The 14,101-nt window shown below is 36.6% G+C and overlaps 1 protein-coding gene across 1 annotated transcript; it reads left to right on the top strand.

Moving 5' to 3' along the window:
- Positions 1–8,216: 8,216 nt before the first annotated feature.
- On the top strand, positions 8,217–13,411 carry selenos (selenoprotein S). The gene is made up of 6 exons (XM_044134025.1): positions 8,217–8,542; positions 8,737–8,868; positions 9,772–9,878; positions 9,949–10,035; positions 10,196–10,268; positions 12,115–13,411. The coding sequence occupies exons 1-6, from the start codon at positions 8,446–8,448 to the stop codon at positions 12,189–12,191; spliced, it is 573 nt and encodes a 190-aa protein (XP_043989960.1). The 5' UTR covers positions 8,217–8,445; the 3' UTR covers positions 12,192–13,411.
- The last annotated feature ends 690 nt before the right edge of the window (positions 13,412–14,101 follow it).

Raw genomic sequence — 14,101 nt, 5'->3', positions numbered from 1 at the left:
TGAATTTGATTGTGTTGCTGAAATTTCAAAAACTGTCCATTGATTGTGGTGCTGAAATTTCTGAAATTAAAAAAAAGCTTAAAACTCAAAATTTTGAACTGGTTCCAGCTTCAAACAACCAGATTTACTGTTTCTCAGCATTTCCAAGTTATATTAAGCAAATTATGCTGAAATTTGATTGTGGTGCTGAAATTTCACAAACTGTCCATTGATTGTGGTGCTGAAATTTCTGAAATTAAAAAAAGCTTAAAACTCAAAATTTTGAACTGGTTCCAGCTTCAAACAACCAGATTTACCGTTTCTCAGCATGTCCAAGGTATATTAAGCAAACTATGCTGAAATTTGATTGTGGTGCTGAAATTTCACAAACTGTCCATTGATTGTGGTGCTGAAATTTCTGAAATAAAAAAAAAGCTTAAAACTCAAAATTTTGAACTGCTTCCAGCTTCAAACAACCAGATTTACTGTTTCTCAGCATTTCCAAGTTATATTAAGCAAATTATGCTGAAATTTGATTGTGGTGCTGAAATTTCACAAACTGTCCATTTTTGGCTTCTCTCGCTGAGATAAAGCGTTTTTGGCCACTTACAGTAAAAAAGCTTAAAACTCAAAATTTTGAACTGCTTCCAGCTTCAAACAACCAGATTTACTGTTTCTCAGCATTTCCAAGTTATATTAAGCAAATTATGCTGAAATTTGATTGTGGTGCTGAAATTTCACAAACTGTCCATTGATTGTGGTGCTAAAATTTCTGAAATAAAAAAAAAAGCTTAAAACTCAAAATTTTGAACTGCTTCCAGCTTCAAACAACCAGATTTACTGTTTCTCAGCATTTCCAAGTTATATTAAGCAAATTATGCTGAAATTTGATTGTGGTGCTGAAATTTCACAAACTGTCCATTGATTGTGGTGCTGAAATTTCTGAAATTAAAAAAAGCTTAAAACTCAAAATTATGAACTGGTTCCAGCTTCAAACAACCAGATTTACCGTTTCTCAGCATGTCCAAGGTATATTAAGCAAACTATGCTGAAATTTGATTGTGGTGCTGAAATTTCACAAACTGTCCATTGATTGTGGTGCTGAAATTTCTGAAATTAAAAAAAAGCTTAAAACTCAAAATTTTGAACTGCTTCCAGCTTCAAACAACCAGATTTACTGTTTCTCAGCATTTCCAAGGTATATTAAGCAAATTATGCTGAAATTTGATTGTGGTGCTGAAATTTCACAAACTGTCCATTTTTGGCTTCTCTCGCTGAGATAAAGCGTTTTTGGTCACAAACAGTAAAAAAGCTTAAAACTCAAAATTTTGAACTGCTTCCAGCTTCAAACAACCAGATTTACTGTTTCTCAGCATTTCCAAGTTATATTAAGCAAATTATGCTGAAATTTGATTGTGGTGCTGAAATTTCACAAACTGTCCATTTTTGGCTTCTCTCGCTGAGATAAAGCGTTTTTGGTCACTTACAGTAAAAAAGCTTAAAACTCAAAATTTTGAACTGCTTCCAGCTTCAAACAACCAGATTTACTGTTTCTCAGCATTTCCAAGTTATATTAAGCAAATTATGCTGAAATTTGATTGTGGTGCTGAAATTTCACAAACTGTCCATTTTGGCTTCTCTCGATGAGATAAAGCGATTTTGGCCTCTTACAGTAATAAAGCTTAAAACTCAAAATTTTGAACTGCTTCCAGCTTCAAACAACCAGATTTACTGTTTCTCAGCATTTCCAAGTTATATTAAGCAAATTATGCTGAAATTTGATTGTGGTGCTGAAATTTCACAAACTGTCCATTTTTGGCTTCTCTCGCTGAGATAAAGCGTTATTTGGTCACTAACAGTAAAAAGCTTAAAACTCAAAATTTTGAACTGGTTCCAGCTTCAAACAACCAGATTTACTGTTTCTCAGCATTTCCAAGTTATATTAAGCAAATTATGCTGAAATTTGATTGTGGTGCTGAAATTTCACAAACTGTCCATTTTTGGCTTCTCGCTGAGATAAAGCGTTTTGGCCACTAACAGTAAAAAGCTTAAAACTCAAAATTTTGAACTGCTTCCAGCTTCAAACAACCAGATTTACTGTTTCTCAGCATTTCCAAGTTATATTAAGCAAATTATGCTGAAATTTGATTGTGGTGCTGAAATTTCACAAACTGTCCATTTTGGCTTCTCTAAGCTGAGATAAAGCGTTTTTGGTCACTAGCAGTAAAAAAGCTTAAAACTCAAAATTTTGAACTGCTTCCAGCTTCAAACAACCAGATTTACTGTTTCTCAGCATTTCCAAGTTATATTAAGCAAATTATGCTGAAATTTGATTGTGGTGCTGAAATTTCACAAACTGTCCATTTTTGGCTTCTCTCGCTGAGATAAAGCTGTTTTGGCCACTAACAGTAAAAAAGCTTAAAACTCAAAATTTTGAACTGCTTCCAGCTTCAAACAACCAGATTTACTGTTTCTCAGCATTTCCAAGTTATATTAAGCAAATTATGCTGAAATTTGATTGTGGTGCTGAAATTTCACAAACTGTCCATTTTTGGCTTCTCTCGAGATAAAGCGTTTTTGGTCACTAGCAGTAAAAAAGCTTAAAACTCAAAATTTTGAACTGGTTCCAGCTTCAAACAACCAGATTTACTGTTTCTCAGCATTTCCAAGTTATATTAAGCAAATTATGCTGAAATTTGATTGTGGTGCTGAAATTTCACAAACTGTCCATTTTTGGCTTCTCTCGCTGAGATAAAGCGTTTTTTGGCCACTCACAGTAAAAAGGCTTAAAACTCAAAATTTTGAACTGGTTCCAGCTTCAAACAACCAGATTTACTGTTTCTCAGCATTTCCAAGTTATATTAAGCAAATTATGCTGAAATTTGATTGTGGTGCTGAAATTTCACAAACTGTCCATTTTGGCTTCTCTCGCTGAGATAAAGCGTTTTTGGCCACTAACAGTAAACAAGCTTAAAACTCAAAATTTTGAACTGCTTCCAGCTTCAAACAACCAGATTTACTGTTTCTCAGCATTTCCAAGTTATATTAAGCAAATTATGCTGAAATTTGATTGTGGTGCTGAAATTTCACAAACTGTCCATTTTTGGCTTCTCGCTGAGATAAAGAGGTTTTGGCCACTAGCAGTAAAAAAGCTTAAAACTCAAAATTTTGAACTGCTTCCAGCTTCAAACAAGCAGATTTACTGTTTCTCAGCATTTCCAAGTTATATTAAGCAAATTATGCTGAAATTTGATTGTGGTGCTGAAATTTCACAAACTGTCCATGTTAGGCTTCTCTCGCTGAGATAAAGCGTTTTTGGCCACTAACAGTAAACAAGCTTAAAACTCAAAATTTTGAACTGCTTCCAGCTTCAAACAACCAGATTTACTGTTTCTCAGCATTTCCAAGTTATATTAAGCAAATTATGCTGAAATTTGATTGTGGTGCTGAAATTTCACAAACTGTCCATTTTTGGCTTCTCTCGCTGAGATAAAGCGTTTTTGGTCACTAGCAGTAAAAAAGCTTAAAACTCAAAATTTTGAACTGGTTCCAGCTTCAAACAACCAGATTTACTGTTTCTCAGCATTTCCAAGTTATATTAAGCAAATTATGCTGAAATTTGATTGTGGTGCTGAAATTTCACAAACTGTCCATTTTTGGCTTCTCTCGCTGAGATAAAGCGTTTTTGGCCACTAACAGTAAAAAAGCTTAAAACTCAAAATTTTGAACTGCTTCCAGCTTCAAACAACCAGATTTACTGTTTCTCAGCATTTCCAAGTTATATTAAGCAAATTATGCTGAAATTTGATTGTGGTGCTGAAATTTCACAAACTGTCCATTTTTGGCTTCTCTCGCTGAGATAAAGCGTTTTTGGTCACTAGCAGTAAAAAAGCTTAAAACTCAAAATTTTGAACTGGTTCCAGCTTCAAACAACCAGATTTACTGTTTCTCAGCATTTCCAAGTTATATTAAGCAAATTATGCTGAAATTTGATTGTGGTGCTGAAATTTCACAAACTGTCCATTGATTGTGGTGCTGAAATTTCTGAAATTAAAAAAAAGCTTAAAACTCAAAATTTTGAACTGCTTCCAGCTTCAAACAACCAGATTTACTGTTTCTCAGCATTTCCAAGTTATATTAAGCAAATTATGCTGAAATTTGATTGTGGTGCTGAAATTTCACAAACTGTCCATTGATTGTGGTGCTAAAATTTCTGAAATTAAAAAAAGCTTAAAACTCAAAATTTTGAACTGCTTCCAGCTTCAAACAACCAGATTTACTGTTTCTCAGCATTTCCAAGTTATATTAAGCAAATTATGCTGAAATTTGATTGTGGTGCTGAAATTTCACAAACTGTCCATTTTTGGCTTCTCTCGCTGAGATAAAGCGTTTTTGGTCACTAACAGTAAAAAAGCTTAAAACTCAAAATTTTGAACTGCTTCCAGCTTCAAACAACCAGATTTACTGTTTCTCAGCATTTCCAAGTTATATTAAGCAAATTATGCTGAAATTTGATTGTGGTGCTGAAATTTCACAAACTGTCCATTTTTGGCTTCTCTCGCTGAGATAAAGCGTTTTGGCCACTAACAGTAAAAAAGCTTAAAACTCAAAATTTTGAACTGCTTCCAGCTTCAAACAACCAGATTTACTGTTTCTCAGCATTTCCAAGTTATATTAAGCAAATTATGCTGAAATTTGATTGTGGTGCTGAAATTTCACAAACTGTCCATTTTTGGCTTCTCTGCTGAGATAAAGCGTTTTGGCCACTAACAGTAAAAAAGCTTAAAACTCAAAATTTTGAACTGCTTCCAGCTTCAAACAACCAGATTTACTGTTTCTCAGCATTTCCAAGTTATATTAAGCAAATTATGCTGAAATTTGATTGTGGTGCTGAAATTTCACAAACTGTCCATTTTTGGCTGAGATAAAGCGTTTTTGGCCACTAACAGTAAAAAAGCTTAAAACTCAAAATTTTGAACTGCTTCCAGCTTCAAACAACCAGATTTACTGTTTCTCAGCATTTCCAAGTTATATTAAGCAAATTATGCTGAAATTTGATTGTGGTGCTGAAATTTCACAAACTGTCCATTGATTGTGGTGCTGAAATTTCTGAAATTAAAAAAGCTTAAAACTCAAAATTTTGAACTGCTTCCAGCTTCAAACAACCAGATTTACTGTTTCTCAGCATTTCCAAGTTATATTAAGCAAATTATGCTGAAATTTGATTGTGGTGCTGAAATTCACAAACTGTCCATTTTGGCTTCTCTCGCTGAGATAAAGCGTTTTGGCCACTAACAGTAAAAAGCTTAAAACTCAAAATTTTGAACTGCTTCCAGCTTCAAACAACCAGATTTACTGTTTCTCAGCATTTCCAAGTTATATTAAGCAAATTATGCTGAAATTTGATTGTGGTGCTGAAATTTCACAAACTGTCCATTGATTGTGGTGCTGAAAAGTTAAACAACCAGATTTATTTGTTATATTAAGCAAATTATGCTGAAATTTGATTGTGGTGCTGAAATTTCACAAACTGTCCATTTTTGGCTTCTCTCGCTGAGATAAAGCGTTTTTGGTCACTAGCAGTAAAAAAGCTTAAAACTCAAAATTTTGAAGCTTTTTTAAATTTCAGCACCACAATCAATGGACAGTTTGTGAAATTTCAGCACCACAGTCAAATTTCAGCATAATTTGCTTAATATAACTTGGAAATGCTGAGAAACGGTAAATCTGGTAGTTTGAAGCTGGAACCAGTTCAATATTTTGAGTTTTAAGCTTTTTTTAATTTCAGAAATTTCAGCACCACAATCAATGGACAGTTTGTGAAATTTCAGCACCACAATCAAATTTCAGCATAATTTGCTTAATATAACTTGGAAATGCTGAGAAACAGTAATTCTGGTTGTTTGAAGCTGGAACCAGTTCAAAATTTTGAGTTTTAAGCTTTTTACTGTTAGTGACCAAAACGCTTTATCTCAGCGAGAGAAGCCAAAATGGACAGTTTGTGAAATTTCAGCACCACAATCAAATTTCAGCATAATTTGCTTAATATAACTTGGAAATGCTGAGAAACAGTAAATCTGGTTTTGAAGCTGAAGCAGTTCAAAATTTTGAGTTTTAAGCTTTTACTGTTAGTGACCAAAACGCTTTTATCTCAGCGAGAGGAGCCAAAATGGACAGTTTGTGAAATTTCAGCACCACAATCAAATTTCAGCATAATTTGCTTAATATAACTTGGAAATGCTGAGAAACAGTAAATCTGGTTGTTTGAAGCTGGAACCAGTTCAAAATTTTGAGTTTTAAGCTTTTTTACTGTTAGTGACCAAAAACGCTTTATCTCAGCTTAGAGAAGCCAAAATGGACAGTTTGTGAAATTTCAGCACCACAATCAAATTTCAGCATAATTTGCTTAATATAACTTGGAAATGCTGAGAAACAGTAAATCTGGTTGTTTGAAGCTGGAACCAGTTCAAAATTTTGAGTTATAAGTTTTTTACTGTTAGTGACCAAAACGCTTTATCTCAGCAGAGAAGCCAAAATGGACAGTTTGTGAAATTTCAGCACCACAATCAAATTTCAGCATAATTTGCTTAATATAACTTGGAAATGCTGAGAACGGTAATCTGGTTGTTTGAAGCTGGAACCAGTTCAAAATTTTGAGTTTTAAGCTTTTTTTTTAATTTCAGAAATTTCAGCACCACAATCAATGGACAGTTTGTGAAATTTCAGCACCACAATCAAATTTCAGCATAATTTGCTTAATATAACTTGGAAATGCTGAGAAACGGTAAATCTGGTAGTTTGAAGCTGGAACCAGTTCAATATTTTGAGTTTTAAGCTTTTTTTAATTTCAGAAATTTCAGCACCACAATCAATGGACAGTTTGTGAAATTTCAGCACCACAATCAAATTTCAGCATAATTTGCTTAATATAACTTGGAAATGCTGAGAAACAGTAAATCTGGTTGTTTGAAGCTGGAACCAGTTCAAAATTTTGAGTTTTAAGCTTTTTTACTGTTAGTGACCAAAAACGCTTTATCTCAGCGAGAGAAGCCAAAAATGGACAGTTTGTGAAATTTCAGCACCACAATCAAATTTCAGCATAATTTGCTTAATATAACTTGGAAATGCTGAGAAACAGTAAATCTGGTTGTTTGAAGCTGGAACCAGTTCAAAATTTTGAGTTTTAAGCTTTTTTACTGTTAGTGACCAAAAACGCTTTATCTCAGCGAGAGAAGCCAAAAATGGACAGTTTGTGAAATTTCAGCACCACAATCAAATTTCAGCATAATTTGCTTTAGTATAAGTTTGAAATGCTGAGAAGCAGTACATCTGGTTGTTTGAAGCTGGAACCAGTTCAAAATTTTGAGTTTTAAGCTGTTTTACCGTTAATGACCAAAAACGGTTTATCTCAGCGAGAGAAGTGAAAAACGGACAATATGTGAACTTTCAGCACCGCATTCAATTTTCAGCCTTATTTGCTTTGGTTCAACGTGGAAATGCTGAGAAGTAGTATATCTGCTTGTTTTCTTGACCTGTATGACAGTTATCAAGTGGAGTTATCATATAAAGCAAATTATACTATACATCTATAAGAAAACGTGATATGAACTGAACCTGTTGAAATCTATTCCTGCATACTGGAGTTTGCACTACTGCCAGGAGGAACTCAACACCTGCACTGTCCAAGCAGTCAGATTGTGTTGCAGGCAGGGGAACTTTTCACTTCCGGTTTGTAATTTTAGCTCATCAGCATTTGTTCCTTCTGACAAAATAGGATTAAAAATTGTCCACTTTTTAAAAAAAATCATGTTTCTTTGCTTCGTTGAAAATGGGTTCTGGTATCATTTGAAGGGTTTGATCAACTTATAAAGCTGAATAAAGAAAATCTACCAGGAGGGGGCGTTATTGTGTCTGATTCTTAGAACATTACAGAAACTAGCTATTTTTGTTTTAGTATGAATTTTATTAGGGTAATCTGTGAAGTTGCTAATGGATATAATACATATTGATTAAATCAAGATATATTTGTGTGTTTGTATCAATAATACAAATGTGAATCTTGTTCTGTGCATTTGTAACTATTGCTTTATGCACACACAAAGTATCCTGAGCAAGTGTGAATCGCTATGTGTATTTATAAATCGCGTCCAGTGCATTTGTGAATAATGAGACTGTTTTAGCTCCGTATCAAGCAGTCTGTGTTTTCAACTTAAGCCGAGCGTCATCATTGAGCCTCCGCGCCAGGTGGCGGCGCCCGTACAGAAGTTTCTCTCCAAATGAAGAAGAGCTTGCTGCGAAGATAAACACGTCACCGTGAATGTCCTGGATTAAGAGTAGCTAGTTTTTGGTTTTGTGTCAGTTAGTTGGGATTCCGCTAAAATGGAGCTGATATAAGGAAGTTTGCGCCGCAGCAGGAAGCTTAAAACAGACTCGGTGTGTGTTTGTGTGTGTGTACGAGTGGGTAAAATGGATGATGATGTGGAAATATTAGACGTCGACGATGACAACTCTCCCCGTCAGGTTCCTCTGAAGAACCAGGACCTGAGTCAGCTGAGCTTCACAGGTAACTAGCAACAAGACTTCCGGTCTCGGCTTCATGACGTGTAAAGTATGAAACCGGCTAAGAAGGGCTGTTTAACAGTGTTAAGTCTTTCTACTTGAAACACACGTCAGGAAAGTAGACACTATTAAGTTGAGTGGATTGTTGTTGGGAAGCACACGACATAGTTGAAGCACTTCCTCCCTGTCCCCCGGCAGTAGGGGAGTTCCTGTCCCTGTACGGGTGGTACCTGTTGGCTGTCACCGTCACAGTGCTGCTGGTCATCCAGCATCTGAGGAAGAGGAGGACCGGCCAGAGCCGTCAGGACTCCGTCCCACAAAACCTGCAAGGTCAGCATCAGCACCGTAACAACGTTCAAGTGGAGCCACTTTTCTAACAGCATTTCTTCTTCCAATTTTTTTTTAGAATTTAACAACAAAAAATAATAATAACGGAGCCATTGTGGCTGTAAGTCACGGTGTCAACCTCAGTAATTGCTATGTAATTATGTGACTAAATGCTATATTTTTGTTTGCTAATATTTAACACTTTGGATGGGAGTAGCTTATCAACAAATAAGTTTTTTCCCATGGATTAATTAAGTATATTCTAATTCTTAACATTTCCACAATAAAACCGCATTTTATATTAATATTGCAAAGAACTCCAACTGATATTAGATCATTTAGCATGTATGCATGATCTGTATGCCAAATATTAGGTGATATTGTGGTTCCATGCAGCATAAATGTTGAGGGAGGACCAGCATGCTCTTGTCAGATGCTGTCCTGATTTGCTTGAGACAGAAATGAAGAGTTCCATTTTCTTCCTGTAGCTGATGTAAGTGAACCTGTAGAACAGCAGCATGTAAAAACACTTTATAGTTGCTTTGGTTTTAATGCACAAATGCAGAAACTATGGCTGTTTAATGTCAGCCATAGTTTCTTTTAAGCAGCTGTTGTACAAGATATTCCTCCCTTAGCTCTTTATGGAATTATGAAAGTATAAAAAGCTAATGTTAGCTGCTACTTCTTTGAATTTCACTCAAGATTACTTCAATTTCTCTCTACTAAAAATACTTTTAAAGCTAAATTTGGCCAACGTTCAGCCAGCTGGCCATACGTGCTCAGCAACAGGTGGAGGGGCTGGGGGAAGTACGAAATTGCTGTGACTCCAACTCTTTATCTGGCATGTCAGTAAAATTTATGAAGTGAATTTGTCGCAAACATGATTTTCCTTTTTTATTCCTGAAGATGCATCTCTAGTAACAAAGAGACAGGAGGCCATGGAGGCAGCTCGGCGGAGGATGCAGGCAGAGCTGGACGCCAAAGCTGCTGCTTTTAAGGAGAAGCAGAGACAGGTGTAGTGGGGGCTGCATGGTGGGCCACCTGAACTGGGGTAGACTTTTACTCACTGTTTTTTAACAACAGCAAGAAGAAGAGAAGAGAAGGCAGAAGATTGAGGAATGGGAGAGCATGAAGCAGGGGAAGAGCTCCAAAGGACACAAGCTATCTGAGGTGAGCTGACCTTGTCTCATCTCAGGACAGAATATTAGGCTAATGATTGAGGTCAGGAACCCTGCTTTCTGCTGTGAGAGAACAAGTGAGCAGTAAATGCTGGAATTGTATTCCAGCTTCATTCATGTCGCTGTGGTTTCACTGTGTGTGATTCCTGCAGAACACGGAGGACGCGAGTGCAGCAGCAGCTGGGCTCAAACCAAAGACGGATAAGAAGCCGCTACGCTCCAACGGTAAGAACTTCACCGCCTGCAGGATTCACTGTCAGGCTGTGTGTGCTGCAACAACACCACAGCATGGATTATTAGGTTTAGAATATGTAAGCAAAGGATGTTTAAACCGCACTGAACTGCCAAGGATTACATTGCTACAGTATTTTGTGTTTGTGTGTGTATTTTGTGTGTGAGCCAGTTTCTTCCCAAACAGGAATGGAAAATGATCAATGGTAATAAAATTAATTTACAAATGATAGTTTAAAAGTGTGCCCCCTTTACTCAAATACCCTCAAAACAAGTTAGCTCAATTAAATGCAGTCAGCTAATTGTAAACCAATAAATTTTAGTCTCAGTATGAATGGACTTTACCAGAGGGGCCGCTTTTCATTGGCTGATGCTCTTTCTACGTGGTCACGTGGGTGGCAGTCTCACAAACACTAGCTTCCCGTTAGCTAAGTACAGCATAATAACAGTTCTAATACAATTTCTACACCTTGAAGCCTGTCTGCTACACAGTCTAACGTTAGCTAAACAGATCAATATGCAACGTGTACTGTATCTGACACACACTAAAGATTTTTATTTTAGCAGAAAAGGCTTTGGACTAAATTGTTACTCGTGTTAGCCTCTCTAGCACCAAGTACAGCTAGTAAATCAACCATCGCTGTGTTCAGGGAAGCGCTGATTAATAATCCAGAAATAAATATCAAGCCTGGAAACTTGATATCGTAACGGACTGGATGTTATGTTTTTAACGTAATCTTTGCTCGTCTTGCGGGGCGCAGGCAGTTGATATGGTAACAAGTGTGCTTAAACTACAAAGAGAGACAGACTAAAAAGGTACGAATGGTTTTGAGTTGATCACCTGTTCGGGTTATTTTACCTTTGTTTACATTTGCTGTGGCTCATTACAGCCGCTGTAGTTTCTAAACGTTGGACTAATTACCCTGTTTGTTTATGATTATACATCATTCATAACAAACATCAAATAGAACAAATAGATTTCATAAAATTTTAACAAACAAATGACTTCTTTACCGTAACAGAGCTATTTGGTTCCTCTTAACAGTCTGTAGCTTCTCATATTGAGGTCATCAAACCAAATTTCAGATCTACCATAACTGACCGACTGACACCTGCTGGCCTCAGGTTTGCAACCAGCTTGTGACTGAGAAACCAGTAACCTCCTCCCAGATGATGACATGAACTTGTTATTTCCTCTGTCCATTGTAGTAGCTGATATATTGTGAAAATCCGGTAGAAATTATGCACTAATGGAGTCATGTTTACATAGAAACAATGCGCTACGAGGCTTTGCTTGTGAGACTTGCGGTCACGTGGGTCGGTTGTGGGCGGAGCTTGGTAAGGTACATCCAGATGTTCCTGTTCCCTGACCTCAGAGGTTCCTTAGAGAACAGCCATCACCATGGAGACCTAGGAACCCAGCAGCAGGTCAGGGAGGAGGTTCTGGTTTGGTTTAAAGCTGGGTTAAGTTCTACAGAAACATCCTAACAATAATAATAACAATAACAATCTTTGTTGTCATTATAGAACTATGCAATAATGACAATAAAGATTGTTATTAATAACAATAACAATAAGTTTTAACATCTCCCAGAGCTCAGACATATTGAGATGTGACAGTCCATCTGAACTCGGTCCAGAATCCACGCCTGAACCCGACTCAGTAGCTAGACTTTGGTGCTGAATCTCTAGAAGCACTAAGTGTGTAGAGAGAGAAGCTACAGCTGAAGTCCAGTGAACTTTGTTTCTACTCAGCCTGATTGATGGATATAAATACTAATTTCACCTCTGTATCTGTAAAATAAACTCAAAATTATTATTTTTTGCCTCTGTGTTTCAGACTACAATCCCCTGATGGGACAAGGAGGGTCCTGCACCTGGAGGCCAGGGAGGAGGGGGCCCTCAGCAGGTGGATGAGGTTAAAGGGTGGAGGTGCTCTGACCGCCTCCAGACTGACCTGCACCCTGACTGCTGGGACCAAGCTGGCAATGAAACAGAGCTCCTGCTTTCAGATCACTGCTTAAACATCAGTACTGGAGAAGTTGGTACACCCATTTAGAAAATTACACTAGAGATTGTTGAGAAACATAATCATCAACATGAGTTCACTGCACGATCAAAAATATAAGAAAAATACAAATAATATTTGTATTTTTACATTTGTCTTGCAGTAAATATGTTCCAATTATCACAATTCCTTCTTCCTTTGGGTCAAAATTTTTTAACATAGTACATAAGCTTTACACCTGCAGTATATAACTTTTATATAATATATGTCTTTACAAATTTGCTAAAATTATGTTTGTGTTGAGTAGTTTGTGACAGATTAATTGTGTAAAGCTTGAACTCCTTAATCTCTTCCCTGAGCTATTATCATCATCTGAAGAAATGCATCACTCCAAACTAAAGACAACCAATCAGAGTCCAGAGGAGGGTCTCAGTGCTGTCAGTCATCCTTCATGTAATCGCTACTAAATGTCCTTGTGGCGAAGAAACAACTAAACTGTTACCGGAAAACCCTTTATCTGCCGTCATCTGTGACCATGCTAACATGAGCATTTACAACATGCTATGCTAGCTGCAGCATAATAGAAAGCAAGGAGGGGGAAAGGAGGGTGGGTAGCGCCACACAAAATTGTGATTGATAGCACAAATATTGTTCCTGGCTCTGATTGGTTGTATCTAGTTTGCACTGGGAGATCAGGTCTTTTTTTTCACATAACATCTGTCTCATATCATACAGTCATGAAATAGTGACAGTTTCAACAAATATTTTTTCTTTTTTTTTGGTAAAAGTTACATACTGCAGCTTTACTTATTTCAGAAGGAACATTATAAGAGTGCATTTTAATGGGTGTACTAGACTTTTTCTTTCCTTGGTAGGTCTTTGGTTAAGATGACAGCAGATCATGGATTCAGTTCTTGGTGTCATTGGTGGCTTGACATGAAGCCGTTCCTTGAAATGGTCTCTAACCAGAAGGTCCGGCTGATCTGTCCCAGTCAGGGTGCTTTTTTATGGTTGTTGTGTATTTCTGAAAGATTTGAGGAAAAATCATAGCAGCAGTTGTATCTAGTAGATATTATTTACATTCTGTCTGACTGTGTGATTCTAAACAAATTAAAGTGTAAGAAATCTTTGTCTGTTTCTCTGCCCAACTCCATTGATTGAAGACAGTCGCTGGGAAAGCTGGGTTTGACCAGCAGGCAAACTGTTCATCTTTATCTTAACTAACATGGGGAATTATATTTATTTTGAATTCTGATGTTAAGTTGTGTATTTTTATTCCTTTCCTCTTTAGAATGGCCCAGTCAAAGTCATGTATAAAAGAATGCACAGCTTTCCCCCTGCATGTTGGCAGTGACAAATTTGGTAAAATACAGCACCCCCGCCCCCAAAAAATCCAATGCATTTGAACTTTTTATTACAAAGAACTTTATTGACTAAAGGGATTTACTATATGAAAAAAGACAAACACTTTGTGTTTGTCTTTTTTCATATAGTAAAAAAACACTTTGTCTTTTTTTACCCCAAACTTCTTTTGTGTCACATCAGCACAGATGAAACTCTTAAAGAAAAAATTGGCTATTACTTTAACCAGAAGACCGATTATGATGAGACAGAGGAAAATGTGCTAGAAGTGTTTGTCTGTTTCACATTATAAATATAAAATATGGTTAAAATTTAATATTGAGGTTTGGAGCTGTGGCCCCAATTAGAACCACATTTAAAACTTGTGGTGAGTTTTTAAGAAGCAGAAGGAAAATCAGGACGAATGGCTCACAGTCAGGATTTGATGCAAATGTTAGTTTCCACAAAGAAGTTAAGA

This window comes from Gambusia affinis, linkage group LG02 (assembly GCF_019740435.1).
Source record: "Gambusia affinis linkage group LG02, SWU_Gaff_1.0, whole genome shotgun sequence".
In the NCBI taxonomy this organism is placed as follows: Eukaryota; Metazoa; Chordata; class Actinopteri; order Cyprinodontiformes; family Poeciliidae; genus Gambusia; species Gambusia affinis.
Note: the sequence above shows the minus strand (reverse complement) of the source record. Positions and strands in the feature narration are given on the sequence as shown.

Coding starts and splice junctions, on each gene's coding strand:
- selenos (XM_044134025.1), top strand. CDS start 8,446: ATGGATGATGATGTGGAAATATTAGACGTCGACGATGACAACTCTCCC. Junction 8,869..9,771: donor CGTCCCACAAAACCTGCAAG/GTCAGCATCAGC, acceptor TTATTCCTGAAG/ATGCATCTCTAGTAACAAAG. Junction 10,036..10,195: donor AAGGACACAAGCTATCTGAG/GTGAGCTGACCT, acceptor TGATTCCTGCAG/AACACGGAGGACGCGAGTGC.